Source organism: Strigops habroptila, chromosome 8, assembly GCF_004027225.2.
Source record: "Strigops habroptila isolate Jane chromosome 8, bStrHab1.2.pri, whole genome shotgun sequence".
NCBI lineage: Eukaryota > Metazoa > Chordata > Aves > Psittaciformes > Psittacidae > Strigops > Strigops habroptila.
Genome location: NC_044284.2, coordinates 10,221,085 through 10,241,079, shown reverse-complemented (window position 1 = coordinate 10,241,079; position 19,995 = coordinate 10,221,085). Strand labels below are relative to the sequence as shown.

Sequence of the window (19,995 nt, the reverse complement as noted above, 5' to 3'; positions counted from 1 at the left end):
CAGTAATCAATGAGGGGTAACAGTCATCAGAACCACAGATAAACAGGAAATGGTACTAGTAAAGCCTTACTGAATCGTCCTCAATGATAGCCGCAGAGTCAAAGAAGTCTGGCCTCAGCTCAGCCCGTTCTCGCCGGTTTCTTGAAGGTGGCTAAAAAGAGGAGGCAGCAGGTTTAGAACATAGCAGCAACTGCCTGGGTACAAAGGATTCACGTGGCTCTGCAGCCAGCAGGTACATCTGGCGTTGTGTGGGCTTCCCTAGAGGGTCTGATACAAAGGTAGGCCCTGGCATAGGCGAGTGCTTCTTACATTCACGCTTTATTTAAGGCCTGGGGTGAAAGCTAAAGTAGTTTTAAGTCTGTGCTCACAGATAAGGACTGGCGAGAGGCTGTGGCTGATTTAAGGATGTTCTTGTTTTAGAACTGTCAGCCACACTGCATAAAAACTGTCCTTTAACTGTCTTTATGCTTTTAAGTTTATGGCGAAGTTTCAGCTCTGATCCTGACAAAAAATGGGTTTAGGAAAAAAAAAAGGTACTTAAGATTTAGTAGTGTTTCTGAGAATTAAACCCTGTATGTGGTCTTTCCCTAGGAACACAAGAATAAACGTGATCTTCACTGTCTTGATCAAATTCCTTCATTTCCTTGCCTTGGATTACTAGTGAAAGAGAGATTTTACTTACTTGATGCTAGCAATAACCTTGGTATTCAGCAGCAGCAACTGAATTACTGCCTAAATTTTCTTTCCAAGAAATTATAGCCCAGTCCTAAAGTAACCCGTGCATTATTGTTCGCATGTAAAAGGAGAAATAGGTAAGGATAAAAATGGTGAGGTGTATAATGCAAATGGCTCTTTTTTCCTATTTTACAAGGAAAAGGCCATCCAGAGGGCCCTGGAGAGATGGGCCAGTGAAAATCCCATGGAGTTCAAGAAGGCCAAGTACAAGGTCCTGCACATGGGTTGGGACAGTCTGAAGCACAAATACAGGCTGGGTGAAGACTGGATGGAGCAGCCCTGAGGAGGATGTGGGAGTGTTGGGTGATGAGCAGCTCACCTTCCTGAATCTGCAGCTGTAAGTTCTAGGGAGCATTCGGATAATTTCTGCTCAAGAAAATCTGGCTCAAAATCTTAAAATGTTTTTTGTTTGCGCTTCTAAAATTCCTTTTAAATTCTCTCTCATCCATTTTAAACTTGCTGTTAATAAGATTTACTGACCAGATCAATGACCATTGTATCTTCAAATTCTTCATTCATATCCTCTAGCTGACCTCGTGAGGACATCATTACATCTTCAAAGATGGGCTCAGCGTCATCTTCCATTAGACCTCGTCTGATTAAATAATGAGAAAGAAAAAGTCATTTCAACCTCACCCATGATTTTCATCATCACAAAGAATGCAGAAATCCTATCCCTCAATGCCTTCATATAGAACCTCATGCTGACGCTAAAGCCAGTGTGCTTTCTGCAATATTAACTGGAAGAAAATCTTATGTAAAAACAAACCTAGCGCTTGCAGGGGCAAAAGCAGCAAGTCCCGTGTGATATCATTATAAACAGTAATTAAATTTGTCCCTAACGAGAACGGCAATAACCTCACTGTGTTTGCTTGCCTTTTCCAGAAAAGAATTACACTGGTGCCAGGATCACTGGTAAATCCCTGGAAATCCAGCAGCGAATCCAAGACCAGTTTCTAACACTCTGAGGACCTGATCTTGCTGGAGCCTCTGGCCCCCATCCTGAAAGATGTTCTGGAAGACTGGGTTGGATCAGCCCCAGAGCACCTTGTACAACAGAATGCTTCAGCATTCACCCATGTGTGGTCCCTCCATTAGCTGCTTGGGGGCACACCTTGGCAAAAGATGATGTAGATGAAAGAAGCCTAAGCAGCTTCATGGGAAGGCTGGCAACAACTCAGATGAGTTCATGGGGAACTTACCAGACAAATCGGGGAACCCCCTGAAAATGGAAGAAGTTGAAGGCTGGGAGAGAGTAGCAGGGAATTGTGCTGTGTCTGCTCTGTTCACTGGGCAGCTGCTTATGGCCATGGGTGGAAGCAGAATGCTGGGCTAGAGAGCCACATGGCCCAGTGTCCGTTCCAGCAGCACCGAGCTGTTACACTGCCTTCATTAACAACAGGTCAAATGTCACAGAAGTTGAGGCAGCAACCCAGAAAAGGTGACATTTAACTTGAGGCACTGTCGTCTAAAATGGTTCTGGTGTGAAGCTGAGGATGCTCTGAACACTTACACTGCATGCCTTACGCCAGTTCTCCCTTTCATGTAGTTCATGCCTGTCCTGTCCTTTCGATTTAAATCTTCTAGCTTCTGTTGGCCCAACCAAGATATCTGCATCTGGGGACTAAGAAACAAAGCAGTGTTATGACTGAGAACATAAATAATTCTGAGTTGGCTTTTTAGACAATATATATCTACTCAAGTATTGCGTCTGGCCATGCTTCAGATTAAGATATTTAAATCACATCCCATCATTGTACATGTCTTATGGATTCCCTTCCAGAACTTGTTTCCTCTCACTGTATGTGTGCACAAACAAAAAAATTCCCTTAATTGTTGTAATAAAACCAGCTACATAAAATGGCAACATTGCTCATTCATTAGTGTGACAGACACCTGAAGTGGGTGTACTACTAAAGCCTACTTCACTTGCACAGATCAGGCAAAATAAGAGCAAGAATAGATCCAAATTAGTAACTGACACACATTTAAAAACAAAACTGTCACACAACATGAAAACCAAACTGCTTTTAAACATATACCCTGATTAGCATCCACTAACTTAGCCCACATGTAAATAGCTTAAATACTATACCAGCTAAATCCAGTAGTATACAGCAACAGATTTGCTATGTATATTGCAGCACAAGCAAACAGTAGTAAATTAAGGGTAGTTCTTGGAGAGCAACATCAGGTTTTATTATTTAACTATTTTATTTTTACTTATTTTTAAATTGTTAGATAACTTTATGAGAGAATTTTGTTGCGTTTTGTTAAATAATTTTGTTAGATTTTGCTACATTAAATAATTTTGTTAAATTTTACTTTTGTTAGATTTTTGTTAGATTTTTATAAGAATTTTATCAGATTGTTAGATAATTTTGTTAAATTTTGTTAAATTTGGATAATTTAGATTTTGTTAAATATTGTTAGATGGTTTTTTTAGGGGATTGTTAGCTTTTGTTAAATTTAGTTGATTTTGTTAGATGGTTTTGTTAAATCTTGTAAGATGATTTTGTTAGATTTGGTTAGATTTTGTAAATTTTTTTTAAATTTTGTTAAATTTAGATGATTTTGTTAGCTTTTAGATTTTGTAAGATAATTTTGTTAGATTATTTTGTTAGCTTTTGTAAGAATTTTGTTAGATTTTGTTAAACTTTGTTAATTATTTTAGATTACTTTGTTAGCTTTTGTTAATTTTTAAATCTAATTTAGTTAAATTTTATTAAATTTTGTGATATAATTTTGTTAGATGATTTTGTTAGATAATTTTGTTAAATTTAGTTAAATAATTTAGGTAATTTAGCTAGATTTTGTTAAATATTGTTAGATGATTTTTTAGGATGATTTTGTGTTAGATGTTAGAATGTGGTAGAGTGTGGTAGCTTTTGGTAGAATGTGGTAGAGTTTGGTAGAGTGTGGTAGATTTGGTAGAATGTGGTAGAGTTTGGTAGCTTTTGGTAGATTTAATTAATTTTGTTAGATGATTTTGGTAGCTTTTGTTAGAATGTGGTAGAGTGTGGTAGAATGTGGTAGATTTTGGTAGAGTGTGGTAGAGTTTGGTAGCTTTTGGTAGAGTGTGGTGGATTTTGGTAGCTTTTGGTAGAATGCGGTAGCTTTTGGTAGAATGCGGTAGAGTTTGGTAGATTTTGGTAGCTTTTGTTAGAATGTGGTAGAGTTTGGTAGAGTGTGGTAGATTGTGGTAGCTTTTGTTAGAATGTGGTAGATTTTGGTAGAGTGTGGTAGAGTTTGGTAGAATGTGGTAGATTTTGGTAGCTTTTGGTAGAGTGTGGTGGATTTTGGTAGCTTTTAGAATGTGGTAGCTTTTGGTAGAGTGTGGTAGAGTTTGGTAGATTTTGGTAGTGTGTGGTAGATTTTGGTAGAATGCGGTAGAATTTGGTAGATTTTGGTAGTGTGTGGTAGATTTTGGTAGAATGCGGTAGAGTTTGGTAGATTTTGGTAGCTTTTGTTAGAATGTGGTAGAGTTTGGTAGAATGTGGTAGATTTAGTTAATTTTGTTAGATGATTTTGTTAGATTTTGTTAGAATGTGGTAGTTTTTGGTAGATTTTGTTCAATTTAGTTAATTTTGTTAGATGATTTTGTTAGAATATGGTAGATTTTGTTAGGTTTTTTTTTAGATTTAGTTGATTCTGTTAGATGATTTTGTTAGATTGTGGTAGCTTTTTTTCAATTTTGGTAGATGATTTTGTTAGATTTTGTTAAATCTAGTTAGATAATTTTGTTAGATAATTTAGATTTTTTTTTTAATTTTGTTTTTATTTTATTTATTTTTGCAGAACATTTTACCTTCCAAGGCAAAAATGACCACTATTAATTATTTCTATTTAGAAAAAGCTATGATCAAAGAATGCAGGATGAGGCAGGGAAGTTTAGGATTAAGCAGGGATCAAGCAGGGTGAGTGCATGTTCAGTAAGAACTGGGAACCTGGGGAACATATATCAAGAAAACCACGATGGACAAAATCTGGAGGAAACCCAAGAGGCATAATCTGGCTGGTTTATACTATAGTGCATTGGTCGAGACCTCATTCATCGGGCCAGCGTACCATGAGTTTTTAATACAGCTACATCAGTGCATTCAGCTATGAAAGTTATAGTCTCCAAAACAGATATTGCTATTCTGTATCCTCAAATTAATAGAAATAATACCCATAATAATATTCTCTGTAGATCTCTAGTCCTAAAGTAGTGTCACATAATAACCAACATTTTCTTCCCCCTCTAAATGGAGGTGATAAAATGGGAATTGGGTGACAAAAATACATAGACAAAAACTATGTGTTATTTAGGGCAAAATAAACTTGGCAGATGGCAATGATCCCAGAAACAGGAAATGCTAGCTCAGCAGCTAGAACTGGACTGAAGAGTTGATTTACAAGAAATCATTAGGATGCCTGCAGACCAATAACTGCGCTATGACAAAGGGCAGACGGCAAGAAAAGACAACATCTAACAAGTCTTCCAGGGAAACATTTCAATCCAACCTGGGGGCACAAACACTACGAAGATTTAACCATAACCATATGGTCATGCCATGAGACAATTTTAACGTAGGGAATTTCTGCCATGATTTCATGACAACATGTTCTTCCTGGGAACTGAAAATAAAGTATTGCTGAGCTATAGCCAAGACATTTCCAGTTGTTTTTGCAAATAAATGCTGTATATATGGAGCCATAGACTAAGACTTCCTGTGTAAATAACATGTAACTCCTTTGCCTGGCTCATTGTGCTTGATACTGAAATGGCAACACTTACTTGTGTAAAAAATCTTGTTCAGATCCCTGCTCTGACTCATGCTCCTGGATCTGCTCTCCCATTTGTCTAGTGTTCTCTCTCAAGACAGTTGAGGTGAGCTGTGGTGCTTGCAGTGTCCCTGGAGTATGGATGTTTTCATTCCTGTTCAGCCATGAGCCTTCTAGACTCTCATCTAGAAAAAGGACACTTTAAATTAATGACACATTTCTGATAAGGGGCAGTGCAGTGTTGCACTGTCAGAATTTGTTCAGCCAGCTCTGAATGCACACCTCACATTAGCACTGACAGCCCTCCAGCTGCTGACACGCTTTGATACAGTTAATTTTAGTTGCATCTAGATTTTCAACAGTTTAGCGGCTTTTAAAACAAGTGGGTAAATGCTTGAAATTATAAATTTTTCAGCTCATTTAATTTTGTGTTCTTTTAAGGAAGGATTACTATACAGCTCTTCTCAGTGATAAACAAGGTAAAGTAGAAATACTTAACAATCAGAAATCATTGCAAATATCATATTGCAGCACTACCTCTATTGCTGGGTGTCTTGCACACATATAACAAAGATAATTCCCAATTACTGAGTTTACAATCTAAATGTAAGACCGTTAATCTCACATGCACACAGCAACTAAGATACAGTTAAACACTAAGCTGAGGTTGGAGCATAAACCCCAAAATCTGGTCAGCACAGATCTTTAGAAGCTTAATAAGAACCATTTCAGTGGACTGCATAGGGAGCATCTGAAACAAGAGAAGGGGTCTGGCTCGTGTGAATTCTGAACAGTGGCTTCAGACAGCACATTTAGAGGTTGGAGGGTGACTGAAGGTCTAAGTGGGGTACAGTGCTCATCTCACAAAGGGAGCAAACTGGAGAGGAAGGAAGCTGTACTAGCACTATGCAAAGGACGTGCCCATAGCCTACCTCCAAGAGCACCCCATGAGAGGCAGTGTTCATCAGTCTTTTCCCAGCCACCAATTACCAACAGGGGAATTTGGGGTTACAGTAGAGAACAGTGACATTAGACCACTCGGCCTATAGGGAGATAAATCCTTGGCTCAGCTAGATGATCTCCCAGTGGAAACTGCTGTACAGTCAGCTCTTTTGGGAACCATGGATTTGGCCTACATCATTATAAGCGAGTTACGTTCATGGAAAATTCAGGCCCAGAACTGTTGCAAAGAAAGGGGATATTCAAATGGAAAATGTTGCAAATTCCCCTTCTATTGCTCACTGAAAGAGGACATGAAAGATCATGAGGCAAACAATGCCTAAAACCTGTGTCATAAGACTGAGACTTGCCTTGCAAGGAAACAAAGACATTATTGCACTTCCCAGAAAAAAGAAAAGGCACTGGTAGAACACAAATAAAATGAAAACAGTAACAAGAGGAAAGAAAAAAAAACCTCAGCAGTTGAATTCTGTGAAAATCATGGCATCCTGAAGGAAGCAAAACAGTACCTGAAGAAAGGAAGCAGTATTTTATCTACCTGAACTCCAGGTTGGCTATAAGAAACTGAAGGACTTGGTGCACATACTGCTCAACAAAAGCTCTAGTGGAGAAGGGGCCAGATTGTAGAAGTGCCTATGCACAAACTTTTGAAGACTGTTTTGGGAAATTCCTGTATATTCAGGCAAATTGGCATTGGATCCCTTACTGAGGAGTTACTACCATAGATACTGACCTTGGAAAAATCCCTGAAGTTTAAAGATCCCTCTTACACCTACTCTGTAGTGAAACTGTAAATTTATATTCACAAAAGTATACACTACATCATACAGATGAACCAGAGGCAAACTGGTGAGAAATGTGCTATCGTAGCCAAATTCCCAATGAACATGCCTGAAGTCACAGAAAGAGCATAGATACAGACACTGGCTATTAATACCATTTTAAAAGAAGCTGTTTTTAGTGTTCTCCAGCGGTCCTGCATCAGATCTTCTGCCTCGGGTTTGCTCTAACACCCTGTTAATTACCAACAGCTCCAGACTGAAGCAGAGGCAGAAAACCAGAAGTCCATGACTGAGAAAGGTGTAGAGCTGATAACAACAAACACCTCCTGTTTCCAACTTCAGTAACAGCTTTTAATAGTTCTGAATCTGCAAATCTCAATGAAGATGAACAAGAATAAGGACTCGCAATGGTATTTCTCATAAAGACACGTCCAAGCTCAAGAGAAACTTGCAGCTGTCTTGTTTTAATACATACAGAATATATCATATAGTTCAGCATTAACTGATAAACCATAAGGGCTCCTAAAAAGGAAACCTGCAATATAGGTACAAAATGAGGCAACCTAAACCCACACAAACCTTCTACTCTCTTTTTGTGGAGTGGTGGCCGTCCTTTCTTATTCCTCACTGAAGAGGCTTTGCTGCTGCTGCTTCCACTGTTAACGGACATTCTGTCGTCTTCACCACCTGTAACTAGTGAGTTTCTATAGGAAATGAGTGGAAGCCAAACATCTTCTCTTCTTTCCATCATCTGCTCTGTCAGGAACTTCTCCAAGTAGGAGTGACTGAAAATAAAAGACAATGAGTACAGAGGCACAACACTTTGTTCCCTCTTTAATTAACCTGCAGCCCCAATTTGTACTGTTGAGAGCTTAACATAAATCCTGCATGATGCTTCATTATTTTAATAACATATGCTGATAGGGCATTGTATCTCTGACTGAATAAGAATATAAGGCATTCCCTGAAAACAAGGTAACGCAGTTAATGACGCACAGGTTACTCACACATAAACAATAAACGTTGTCTCCCCAACATCTTCCTCCACATTTGGCTGCGATCACTCGCAGCACACTCTACTCAAATACCTTTTCTGATTTGCTTAGTGAGGAAGCCACTTCTATATATTGCTACTGTGTCAACAGACAGACTGAATTAGAACCCCTATGGTGAGGATGTAGGATATCCTTTTGCATCTTGGAACAAGAAATATGGTTTCTTCTACAAGCAGTCATTTGCTGATAAAACAGCTGAAGACCTATTCCACTGCCATGAAGAAATCCAATACACACATGTTAACATAAGGGTGGAACCAAGCAACCTCCCTCCCGTGTGTTTTCTGTCTGCTGTTTTATTAAATATTGCGACTGCTTCTTCCTTCCCCTTTTTATGTGCATATTGAGTAACACCCAAACCCTGCACGGGTTTATTCTCTCTCTCTGTGTTACAGTACCAAATAGCGTAACACTTGAGTGTTTCATGACTTCATAGAATCTATCTGCAGAATAGTCATGAAAACCAGGAAGTTTTTCTGCATCCAATTTATATTTACAGAACTAGAGTGCACAGGTTATGCCCAAACTGTGAGGAAGAAAAAACTACACCACTTGGGAGTTCTTTGCCGATTAGATGCCAAAGGTGATACAACTTTTGCTCAGCATTTTAGAGGAGCTTCATAGTGGTAGTTCTCACCAGCTCCAGCAAGGATAGAAGCTCTGAATTTCCAGAGTCAGGACACGCCACTGAGCTCTGCCTGATCTCATGTCAGACACCCAACAGTCAGGTGTCTAGTCTAAGCTAACAGTCTCTATTTGAGAAAAATACATGGAAAAGAATGCCTCCACAGGGCAATTCACTTCTCTGCTGTCTTAGATGAATTCCTCAGAAACTCCCTGCCTGCATCTGCCTTGTGTGATTGTAACTGCATTAGTATAAATCTTTCTTTGCCAAGTGTAAGAGCCTGGTACCTTAAATGTATAGTTTTATATTAAATCCATAGATTTGAATATACCCATAAATGGCTATCACTAATTGTGGATATTACTCATAAACCAAGAAGTCAAATAAATAAATAGGATAGGAAAGCTATCTGAAATCAATGCTGCTCTATTCCCAAACCAGAAACATTTTGCTTTTCTTCTCCCCCCAAAAAAAGCCAGCAGTAAACCAGAAAGGAAGTAGGAACCCTGCAAAAGAGCAATGTTTGCTGAACTGTGAGAGGAAGGGTATTTTGTACCAAGGGCAGATGACACATGCAGACATACTGGGTAGACAGTTCATTCTTTTGAGGTAGGGAAGCCAAGCTGAAGAACTTGTGGGAGACAGGCAGCTCTATGCTCATGAGACTTTCAGGGTTATTCTAGAACACTCCAAACTAACAGTCCATTGCTGAGTTTAGAGACAGTAACTTGGCGGGAGGAGATGGAGCCGGGGCAGGAGGTAGAGGATCCTGTACACAGGACTTCTCCACCAGATGGTGGTCAAGTACCTTCCTGTTCATAGGCAACCCCTTTGGAGGGAGGGGGAAGAGGTCCCTGAGGATTGGAGTAGTCATGCTACAGAGAAGGGCAAATCAATTCTCCAGAGTATAGTTGAGTATGTAAGGTCAGTGAAGCGCTATGGGCAATGCAGCCACTGCCCGATGGGTGCAACCATGACAGGTATCTCAAGGAAAGGAATGTAGATATCTCCAGAAGAAATCTTTACATATAAGCAAGTTATCTTGACTCTTTACATAGTCACCACAGCCAATGGAATCCAGGGCATGTCTGAACTCATCTTAAAGCAGATAAGATCAGATAAATGACGCACTAAAGGACCTATTTCTTTTCACTGATCTTCAGATTCAGCAAAAGTCAACAGTTCAGAGACAGATGACTACAATAAAGACAGATAAAATCATCAATCTTTACAATCCTGCAAAAGAAGGCAGTGGTTGTGTATGTGGGCACCAATGAATGGGGAACCTTCAAGAACAAATATGAAATGGCCACATAGAAGGCAAAGGAACAAGAAGTCTTGAAGCACTTAATTTCAAGGATCAGGTCCTGTAAACTGTACACAATGATGTAACTTTAACTTTTAGACACTGACGAAACTTACCGAAAGGGTGATGACTCTACATGAAGGATAAGCTTCACAAAATTAGAATTCACAGGAATGAGGCTAATGGCATTTAAACCAATAGATGCAAGAGAATCTATGGTTCAGCTAGGAAGATAGTCATAAAATCCTATTATCCTTAAGCCCTGTCCTGAAGAAAGGACAAAGGTTGACAAGATTCAAGGATATAACAATGAAAAGCAGTTTCAGAAATTGAGTGCCAAGCTAGCCCAACTGGATCATCCAGTTCCGAGGCTCATTCACCTATTCTACTATGTTTGCTGAATTGACAAATGACTGATACAATAAAAGATTTAAATTGGTTCAAGTGTGTATATGTTAAAAATGATACAAAGTTAATAAAGATCCATTTTTTATAACACATATAAAGCTGTAGTATTCATAACTGTTTGCCCTAATAGAAAAGTCCTTTAAAACAAATGTCTTCACAAAAGAACTACAGAAAAGTTTGACATAAAGAGTCAGTTGAGGTAGTTAGATATGTAAGACTTACACTCACTGTGGTCAGAAAATTGACTGGAAAGATGTCTATAACCAGAAATCATAAGATTTATGGCAACTGCATTTTTTAAATGACTAAAAGAGCTATTCAAAGAATTCAGTTGTACACTGGGCACGTAGTGCTTGGCTGATTTTTGACTGGAGACCTCTTCCTTTTTGCCTTACTACTTCTGTGCTGCAGCCAAATCCCAGATATTTCCACATAACACAGAAGAAACGTACAGCATTCTCTGCAGTGATGCTGACATGTCCATCCTGTGAGCTTGCCCTTAATAATGCAGTTTCCTCTTTGCCCATTGTGCTGATCTCTGCAGCCCCTCTTGACAGTCTGTTCAAATGTTGCTCATAACGCAGGATTTCTTGCTCTTTATTCAGATCTTATCAACAATACCTCATCTGACCTGCAGTAATTACCACATCAAATTCAGGCTGCTTGTTTTAGCCTGTCAGCTCTCCGCCACCCTGCTCTGTCCTAACCAACAAGTGTCCTCTCCAAGCCTCTTCCTCTATCCTATTGTGCCAGTAACAGAAGCCTTGACAAACCTTTATTTCCAAGTTTAACTCAATATATTAAACTAAACAACAAATATACATTTACATTTTAGGTAAGTATGTAACAGAAACAGATGTTAACTGTGGGGTTCACAGGCCTGTAAATGTACTGCACTGCTAACATTTCATTTCCTTTTAATTCTAGTCTGGAAAAAGATAGGTTTTTATTTTCAGTGCCCCATCGGAAATTCTAAGGAACATTGTTTTGTGAGGTCTCAAACACACCTCATCAGTGGATCCGAATCTCCTTTTCTCATTTATTTTTATTACTTTAAAATATAAAATGATGAATAACTATGCATGTGGAATGTCTCACTGGGACTTCCTACAGCCTGTTAGGTCGTGAAAACCTTAAATCAGAGAGCTTAGCCACACACTACAGTGATTAACAGAGCCCAGCAAAACCCACAGAAGAAAAGGAGCATCACTTACACAGTCTTTTTATCCTGTCGCAAGAGTTTAGAAGAAAATTCACTAAGCACTTCAAGGAAAGCAAGGTTAGGAGGTGGATAGTCTTGTCCTTTTTGATTCTGGTATTTGAAGGCAAACTCTATGCCATCTCTGCAGTAAAGAAATATTAGCATTTTCAGATATTTGTTATACAATTTAAAAAATGTTGCATGTCATGGAACTCTTTGTATCTTTACATCCCATTGTAACTTTTTCTTTTCTTCTTCACTGCTAGCAAACAGGTGCTTTGGACAAAGGGAAAGTCAAATGTTCCCTCTCGATTTGTGAGGATTCAGTCTCAAAGACAACACAATTTTAGTCACGTGCTGAGAAGGGACCTACTACAACCTAAGAACTTGCCAGGTGCTGCAAGCTCTGCCTTAGCAGGAACAGCCAACGGGCTCGCTCTTGATTCTGCATGAAGCAGAAGCTTGCAATAATACGTAAGATACAACAAGACCTTTTGCATTAAGAGTCAGAGAATTGACTTACCAGAACATTGATATGTGCACCTCTGCCTTATCTTGGCTTTACCGTTTGAAAACAATTTACTTTCACATTATCTAATAAGGGCGCACGTGTGTCTTGAACTCCTCTTTTGCTTAGTACAGGGAGGTGCCTGGTAACATTCTGATCATGCTTTGCTAATCTCAGTCTTAATGACTTAGTCTCTGAGATAGCAAACTTTAATATTTTAACCTTTTTATGGCACGGGAAAGTCATAATACGAATTCAGCAGTGCCCTTCTACACTTCTCTATGCAGCAGTTATGTAAAAAGCTTCAATCCACTTAAAGAAAAAAATTAAAATTCAAAAATATTTTTTGTATATCTTTTTATAAAAGCCCTCGGTGCCTACAGAATGCACAGAGGAACCATTTCCAGCTGTTAGATACAGTGCACACAAATACATACAATACCAGTGGCTTTACCTGAGATAGATGAACACGGCCAACTCAATAAATTCCAACAAAAAATTAGGTAGCAGCTAGTTTTTCTTCCTTTCTTACATATACACATGTACACCCCCCACCATTTTTCCACATAAACTAGAAAAACTATGTAATTATTCCAGGAGCAGTTAGGATTCCGTACCTTTAGAAAAGGGATGCTGAGCTAAAGGTTTCATCTGAGGTAAAATAAAAATCTAGTTTATTTACCACCACTCACTTGTGTAGTGTGGCCACAGCCTCTCTTGTCTTGATCTGATCCAAGCCAAAAGTGAGGGCAAACCGACGAGCCAGCTCCTTAATGCCACTGACATGGGCAGACGTCCTGTCCAAATTGGGACCTTGCTCCTGAACAAGCTCATTAAACAGCTGAAGAAAGGATTTGGTTGTTAAAAATGCGTGAGCTAGAAAACACTTTCCTTGAGAAAGACTTTTGTTCTTACCCTGTTATGGCTAAGAGTGGACATTACAATGACTTTTTTCTCTTACATTCAACTTCTAACCCACTGCCAATTGTCCCCCATCTTGTGCAGACGATAACCCTTAACCAGAATTTAGCACTTACCTTCCCTGAATTGCATCTGTTTTTCTCCCAACTCATCAAGGTGGTTCTGCATTCTGATGCTCTTTTTCTAAAATACCTACATCACCCATCAGATCAGCATCTTTGAATTTAGAGAGCAAAACTGCTGTTCCATCAATCAAGATGATACCTTAAGAGTATTACTGGGTAAATGCCTTCGGAGCCTGCTTGATAATGCCCTTTCAGTACAAAAAGGAACTACACAGTAGTTTTCCAATCAGTTCTGTATCTGTATCTATCTTTCTGCTATTGCCATTTAGACCACATTTTCCTAACTTGCTAATGAGAATACCAAGGGAGACAGCGTCAGTCACAATATTAAATCAAGCTGCATTAAATCTACTGTTTCTCTGATCTCCACAAACTGCGTTACCATATAATTAATGAAAGCAGCTTAATTTGACATGATTTCTCCTCGACAAATTCCTACTGGCTGTTACCTATCACTTAGGCTTTTGCAAAAAGCTCATCTAATTATTTCTTCCCCCCTGAAATGATACCAAGCTGACTGCTCTATGGCACCTGGCTTCTTCCTCTCTCCAAATTTTAAAGGCAGGAACTACTTTGAGACTCGCCGACTCTTCTGGAAGCACATCTGGTTTTCTCATGTTTTCACAGATATCTCTCAGCTTCCAGATTGCTACAGAAAATCCCTTAGGACTCTGGAATGAATTCTGGGAGGTTTCAAGAGGAATTGAAAACATCTAGTTTATAGAAGTGATTTCTCTATGTAATGGATATAGTTAGTACTTCAAGGGCCTAAATGGTATTTAGTGAAGCACACACTTCCTGCTGTTGGCAGAACAAGGATGGATTTCATCATCAAGCCAATAATTTGTGGTTGACGTAAAGCAAATTTTTCAGGGAGAAAACATGTTTAACAACATTGGAAGACTTAAACTGATTAGCTTGAGGTTTGACAAAACAATCTGTGTTTAGACAAAATGTAAAGAAGATGCATTACTTCCAGCTAATTAAAAGTCATCCTAATCCTTCTTGTTCATTAGGTACCAGTAAGCAAATGCTATGACTCAGCTTGGATCAAACTGCTCACAAAGCTCTTCTCTCCCTTTCTTCCATTTTCATCTGAGCAAAACTTTCCCAGTGTGGTCTTAAGGAGAGAGATTACTGAGACAAATGAATAGCGACAGCCTGAATTGAGGAGCAAGAGAATCTCTTATCAGGATTGTAGTATTTTCGCTTCATTGTAAAGGGCACCAGAGAAAATCCTGTCCAGTGTTCTCTTGCAGTGAGACATTTCTTACAAAAATCAGTATTCTTACCTGTTGCAAACTGAGAATGAGTGTCTTTGCACACTGGATTTTGTCAATTTGCCTTGTTTTGCTCAGGGTTTCCTTAATGATATCTCCATAGTCATTGTAGTACTAGGAAAAAACAGGGGGAAGAAACCTCTTTATATCTTTAAATTGAACTTCTTACACAATTTCTTACATTTTCCTGATAGAAAGATTACTTGTGCTTCTAGATTTAAAAAGGCAGCAGTTGCTTAAAAACTTAGTCTCAAATCCAGATCTTTTGTGTGAGTGGGAAGTAATGTTTCAATATCAAAATTTAAGCTGATTGGTAGCCTGCACCCAATGATGAGGTAAGGAAATCCTCTATTTGTTATTATCTGTTGTAAAACATATGTTGAAAACCAAACAGAAGAGTATTTCCTACCCCAAACCGAGTATTTGATGAAAGTGACCCATGGCTACGGATTCTAAGAAACACCAGTATGCTGAACCCACAAGTAAGTGTGCTCGTGAGAAGGTGTGTGCAGACACGAGCACACAGGTGTGAAGCTCCATGTACAATGCAAGGTGAGTTAGATGGCCAAGAAAGAAAACCACTGAAGCCAGAAAACTGAGTAAGGAATTAGGCTGTAAGAAGGGCTGGTTTTCTTGATGTTAGAAGAATGGTTGCTGAAAACCACAGCCTTTGGTACTGGCCATCCGGGTAGAAAAACCTGTATAATCATTAAAACTTATATATATGAGAATACAAAAAAAACTTTTCCAAACAGCATTCTTTCAGTCTCATTTTTGCATTTGCAATCATTTATTTTAATTCCCTCTAAAATATTCCTCCTGCCCTCATTGTATAGAGATCCGTCCAGGTTATATTCTAATTTAAATTCAATTTCCCTGCCTCATCCCCAATTCAAGAGAAGGAGTGGTGTGGGGAGAGGAAAACCTGGATTGTGACAGCTTCAGGTTGAAACTCCTGTTCTGGAAAAAAATCCCTAAGCAAGACTAGCCCTGAGCAGTGACATGGCTGATGTGTGTGTGCACTGGGGATTTTATTGCACTGCTGCTCCTAATGAACAGGAGGAGGAGGATTTAAAGTCAAATCCTTTTTATTTCATATCAACATCTCAAACACTGTCTATAGTACAGGACCTACTCTCCACTCTATCTTCCAGTTTTTCCTCTTTATTGTCAACTTTGTGATGACCGATCCCTTACAGGCAGGTTTTTGTGGCTTGGCAGTGTCAGGACTGCTAATGGGCCTGTTTTCTGGCAGGTAAACTCACAAGTACAGGGTGCAGTGGTAGCTGAACTAAATTTCATTGGGCCTAAACAGTGTATGGAAGCAGCGTAAGCTGGCAAGACATTCAGTTAATGCATACACTTAGAGCAGTACCATACAGAGCTCTTTCTTTTTTACTGCTTTCCTGTTTAAAACAACCTTTTCTCACAAAATCAACCTGTTTCCTTATGGCAAGCACCAAGACCAAGAGACTGCCACTGAAATATGACATTGAACAGATAATGACATTGAACAGATATTGAGGATTCTAGGACTGAATTTGAGAGGCAGAATAAGAACTTCGTTCTCCAGAGGCTCTCTGGAAATACTCAGCACCTTGTTGGACTGACTTCTGGTGCTGCCTTTAACAAGGCACTCCTGCTACACAGGACAGAAAGCTCAGAGCTTACTGCTTCTCAGTGGCAGGTGTAATTTAGAAAGGAAAAACTATTACAAAAATCAAATAAGGCTGAATAAGCTTTCAAAAGTGTTCAATCTTCTACTGCACTGGAAGAGTGAGAAAGAGGGGCCCTGACACTACAGGCTGTGTTTGGTTGGGAAGAGGAGAGTACCCAGAACTGTACCTTCATATAGTGTTTGAAGATATCTGCTGCTGCATGCATGTCCACAATGTCATAAATTATCAGCTTACTAAAGGCAGCCAAAAGGTTTCTTCTCTTATGTAAAGCTTCAATTTTGTTGGCTTCATCTTCTTCATCTCCCTCTGAAAGCAGCAACAACAATGAAACGTTCGTAAGAAACTGCCATGTTCTAAAGCAACATTATCAAAGAGCAGCTTTTGGAAAAAACCAATTCTTTCACACGAAGCAGGGATTTTTGCTACAATGAAAGGTGGGAAATTCTTGAGTCCTGCCTATGGTAGGGCTTTCAGGTAAGTTCAGGAACATGACACGCCATTGACCAAGGATGCTCTCTATAGTCCTGAGTAGGTACTGGACATAATCCACATGGAACTGAATCGTTTATTTCCTTTACCCTGTAAAAGGCCATGGGAAAGACTTCTTGAATGCTTTTTTCCTTAACTTATGAAACACAGAACATTTGGAGATGATTCATTAATACGGCTAAGATACAAATATTTCACATAAGGAAAATGAGAAGCAGCAATACTTGTACTGCATGCCTGCATGAAATCAATGACTCTAAAGTATCAATAACACCAGGGAGTAAAATTGAGTTGTAAGAAACATTAATATCGAATGGCAATGTTGTAAGTATTAAGTCCCCATGTAAGACTCCACTCTGGGAATGAAAATGAAACTACACAAAAAAAAAAAAGTTAAATATAATATATATGTAATAAAAACATATTCCACAACTTATATAAGAAAATGAAATCAGCTACAACAGTGGTGATTAAAGTAAATACTCTCTGGTACTGAAGAGCTTATTCTTGGAGGGAATCTTCTGACCAGCCTGAAGAAGTGCAGAGCTGTGGCAGGGGCAGGATTAAGTCACGTATGTGATCAGAGGAAATCTCTCATGAGCAGTGGGGTTGACTGGAACTCTGTATGCACATTTCAATCCTGAGGTGCTTTAACCCACAGAATTGAAGCCCATTAGTACACTCCCACCCCCTTTCTTAATTTATTTTTTATCACTACTGATGTGTTCTGAATACCAAAAGTTATAAATGGCCAGACTGACTTTGTGGAGTCAGAGCAGATAAGGGAATAGAGACTACATACAAGATCTTTATCCATCTTCTTGCTGCTTCCCAGTTCAATCACAGGATGTTAAAGAATAGCAAAAAAATAGACACTGTCCTCCTAAAATCTATCCTTGATGTATTATTCTGAACATTGAATTCATGAAATATGATTAACTGCACACGGATTTCTGATGAAGGTGCACTTCAAAATGTGTCCTTCCCAGGAAACCTTAAAGAGATGCTCAATGAAGACGTTAGCTACTGTGGAGCTAGGAAGCTAGAAAACTGAAAGCACCTTTAGGGCCAGAATACATTCTCCCAGACCTTAGCTATACATATTGCTGTCTAAAACAGCCCCTGTGTGTCATGCTGACATACAAATAACTGAGTACAGTACAAATTCAGAGCATGTGCCAAAAAGAGCACTACAGTATGTGCTCAGCAGCTCTTTCACACAGTTTGACTATCTGGGAATCCATCACTGTCCAAAGCTATTTTGGATTTGGAAATTGGATACCTCTGTACTTGAATTTAGGGATTTATAACTCAACACGAGCAGCACCAGCAGCGATTTAAAACCAGACCTAAATGACAAATTTGCCTCTCCCTGACTGAAAGCCAAAAATCTCACGTCATCCTCTGAGGAGGTAGAGATGGGGTCACCTCAAGCTCTGCTCTCTCAAAGTGTGGCCACGCACAGAGACCTAGGAAAGAGCAAGGAAGCAAGCAAGCATACTTGATACTTTCCCAAGTACTTTCCTAGTCTCCAACGAAACCAATGATGTCCTGAGCTTGATTTGATTATTCTGGGGGAGGAGGAGAAGAGGTGTTTATTTAGTAACTGCAGTTTCTTAGGGCCTTCTTTGCCTAGGGCTCTGCTGGTAAGGTTTGCCTTCAGGATCCTATAACTCTGTTTTGTTACCCAAAAGGATTTCTCTGCTATGTACTGTTCCATCACACTTCTTCCCTTGAAGCCATATTAAATGAAGTCTGCTGCTGAAATAAGTCTGTACTGTTCTGGAAATAAATGTTAAGAAACATACAGAACAGTAAAAGAAGAACAATTTTGTTCAGATTTATAGCATGTAGTTACAGGCCAGTTCCATGCCTTCTGAAAACATCTTTTTTGATGAAGTGAACTTTATAAGTACTTATTCTTCTTTAACACAGTAGTACTGAATATAGAATATTCCATTTTCACACCTTCCAAAAATAAAAACGGAATAATTCAAAAACATTTGAGCAAACCCATCTGAAAATTCTGTTTTCTTCTATGTCTGTTAATGACAAAAAAAAGTAGAAAACATGGAAGCTAAACATACCCATGCTCTGGTTTTCATCGTCTTGGTCAATGAAGACATGGTCCATCACAAAACTGAGAAGTTCTGACTGGAGGCCTGAATCTGGATTAAACACCAAAGGCTGAAGACCTTCTCGGCCTCCAGTCATCAGCTGATGACTAAATATCATCAAGAGATCACAGAGCAGCATGAAAGCCTGGAAGGCAAAAGAGAATGAATGCAGAAAGAAGTGTCAGTCAATAAGTAAAAAATAAAATACAATTTATCTAATGTTCAGATAAGCCCTGCTATTATTCAATGTCTTTAACTGTACTCAATCACAGTTGTTTGTGTGCTGTGAAATGTGTTTCCCATAACTTTAAAATTTGACGTCTTTGATTCCTATGTAAGGTTTACTACCTCTTCCATGTCAAAGGTTGATCATATTAAACTTCCATTTCTTCTCTATGAAAAAAACTCTAAACCTACCTCTGATCCAAGAACTGTAGCCAAATTTGCAGTAAAGAAAACACACCTCTTTTGATAAACAGTTAGACAAGTTAAACAAGCACAAAAATGAACAACATTATGGGGGAAAATCCAAGCTGAGTCACTGTCAGATCCTGAAAATACAGAGAAGCAGCTGTAGACAAAGAAATTCTTGCAGAATTTCATCAAATCTCTGCAAAAAGAATCAAGAACCTGCACGGCTTTCAAGTCTAGGTAAAAGCAGAACTCTTAATGATTTATGCTCATTACTGTTATACCCTTGCTACTTGAGAACAGAGAGAGAAGGCAGCTATTAGCAGCTTTATTTCTTTGAAGGGCTTATCTGTATACTCTCATACATGAGAATAACACTGTTTTCCCCAATGGCTTATGTCAGAGTGTCATAGCCAGCTGTATTCATTTGCACCACATTCAACACCTGAGCACCGTTCAGAAAGTACTTTTTAATCATCTTATTTTCTCTATCTTTAACCTCAGGTTCTTAAAACTGAGAAAGAGAGGATGGTTCAACGTCTGGATGTGTAAAAAGACTCCCAGAAGATCGATGCTGGATGTGCTGTCTCTTCCCCAGAAGCCTGCAGGAGTCTCACTCAGGACAG

General features: G+C 39.0%; 2 protein-coding genes across 11 annotated transcripts in view; one reads left to right on the top strand and one right to left on the bottom strand.

Moving 5' to 3' along the window:
- PCCB (propionyl-CoA carboxylase subunit beta) overlaps positions 1-5,382 on the top strand; it is a 35,661-nt gene extending 30,279 nt beyond the window's left edge. For all 6 annotated transcript variants that reach the window (XM_030494162.1, XM_030494164.1, XM_030494161.1 and 3 more), the window contains 2 exons: positions 872-1,072; positions 1,621-5,382. The gene's annotated coding sequence lies outside the window, so the exon portion shown is untranslated. The remainder of the gene's footprint in view (positions 1-871; positions 1,073-1,620) is intronic.
- STAG1 (stromal antigen 1) overlaps positions 1-19,995 on the bottom strand; it is a 190,526-nt gene that overhangs the window by 11,208 nt on the left and 159,323 nt on the right. For all 5 annotated transcript variants that reach the window (XM_030494156.1, XM_030494152.1, XM_030494155.1 and 2 more), the window contains exons 24-33: positions 18,929-19,103; positions 16,519-16,658; positions 14,686-14,787; positions 13,040-13,188; positions 11,853-11,981; positions 7,824-8,029; positions 5,516-5,687; positions 2,249-2,359; positions 1,216-1,330; positions 71-151 (exon numbers count right to left, since the gene is read on the bottom strand). In XM_030494156.1, the coding sequence (XP_030350016.1) occupies positions 71-151; positions 1,216-1,330; positions 2,249-2,359; positions 5,516-5,687; positions 7,824-8,029; positions 11,853-11,981; positions 13,040-13,188; positions 14,686-14,787; positions 16,519-16,658; positions 18,929-19,103 (1,380 nt within the window). The remainder of the gene's footprint in view (positions 1-70; positions 152-1,215; positions 1,331-2,248; positions 2,360-5,515; positions 5,688-7,823; positions 8,030-11,852; positions 11,982-13,039; positions 13,189-14,685; positions 14,788-16,518; positions 16,659-18,928; positions 19,104-19,995) is intronic.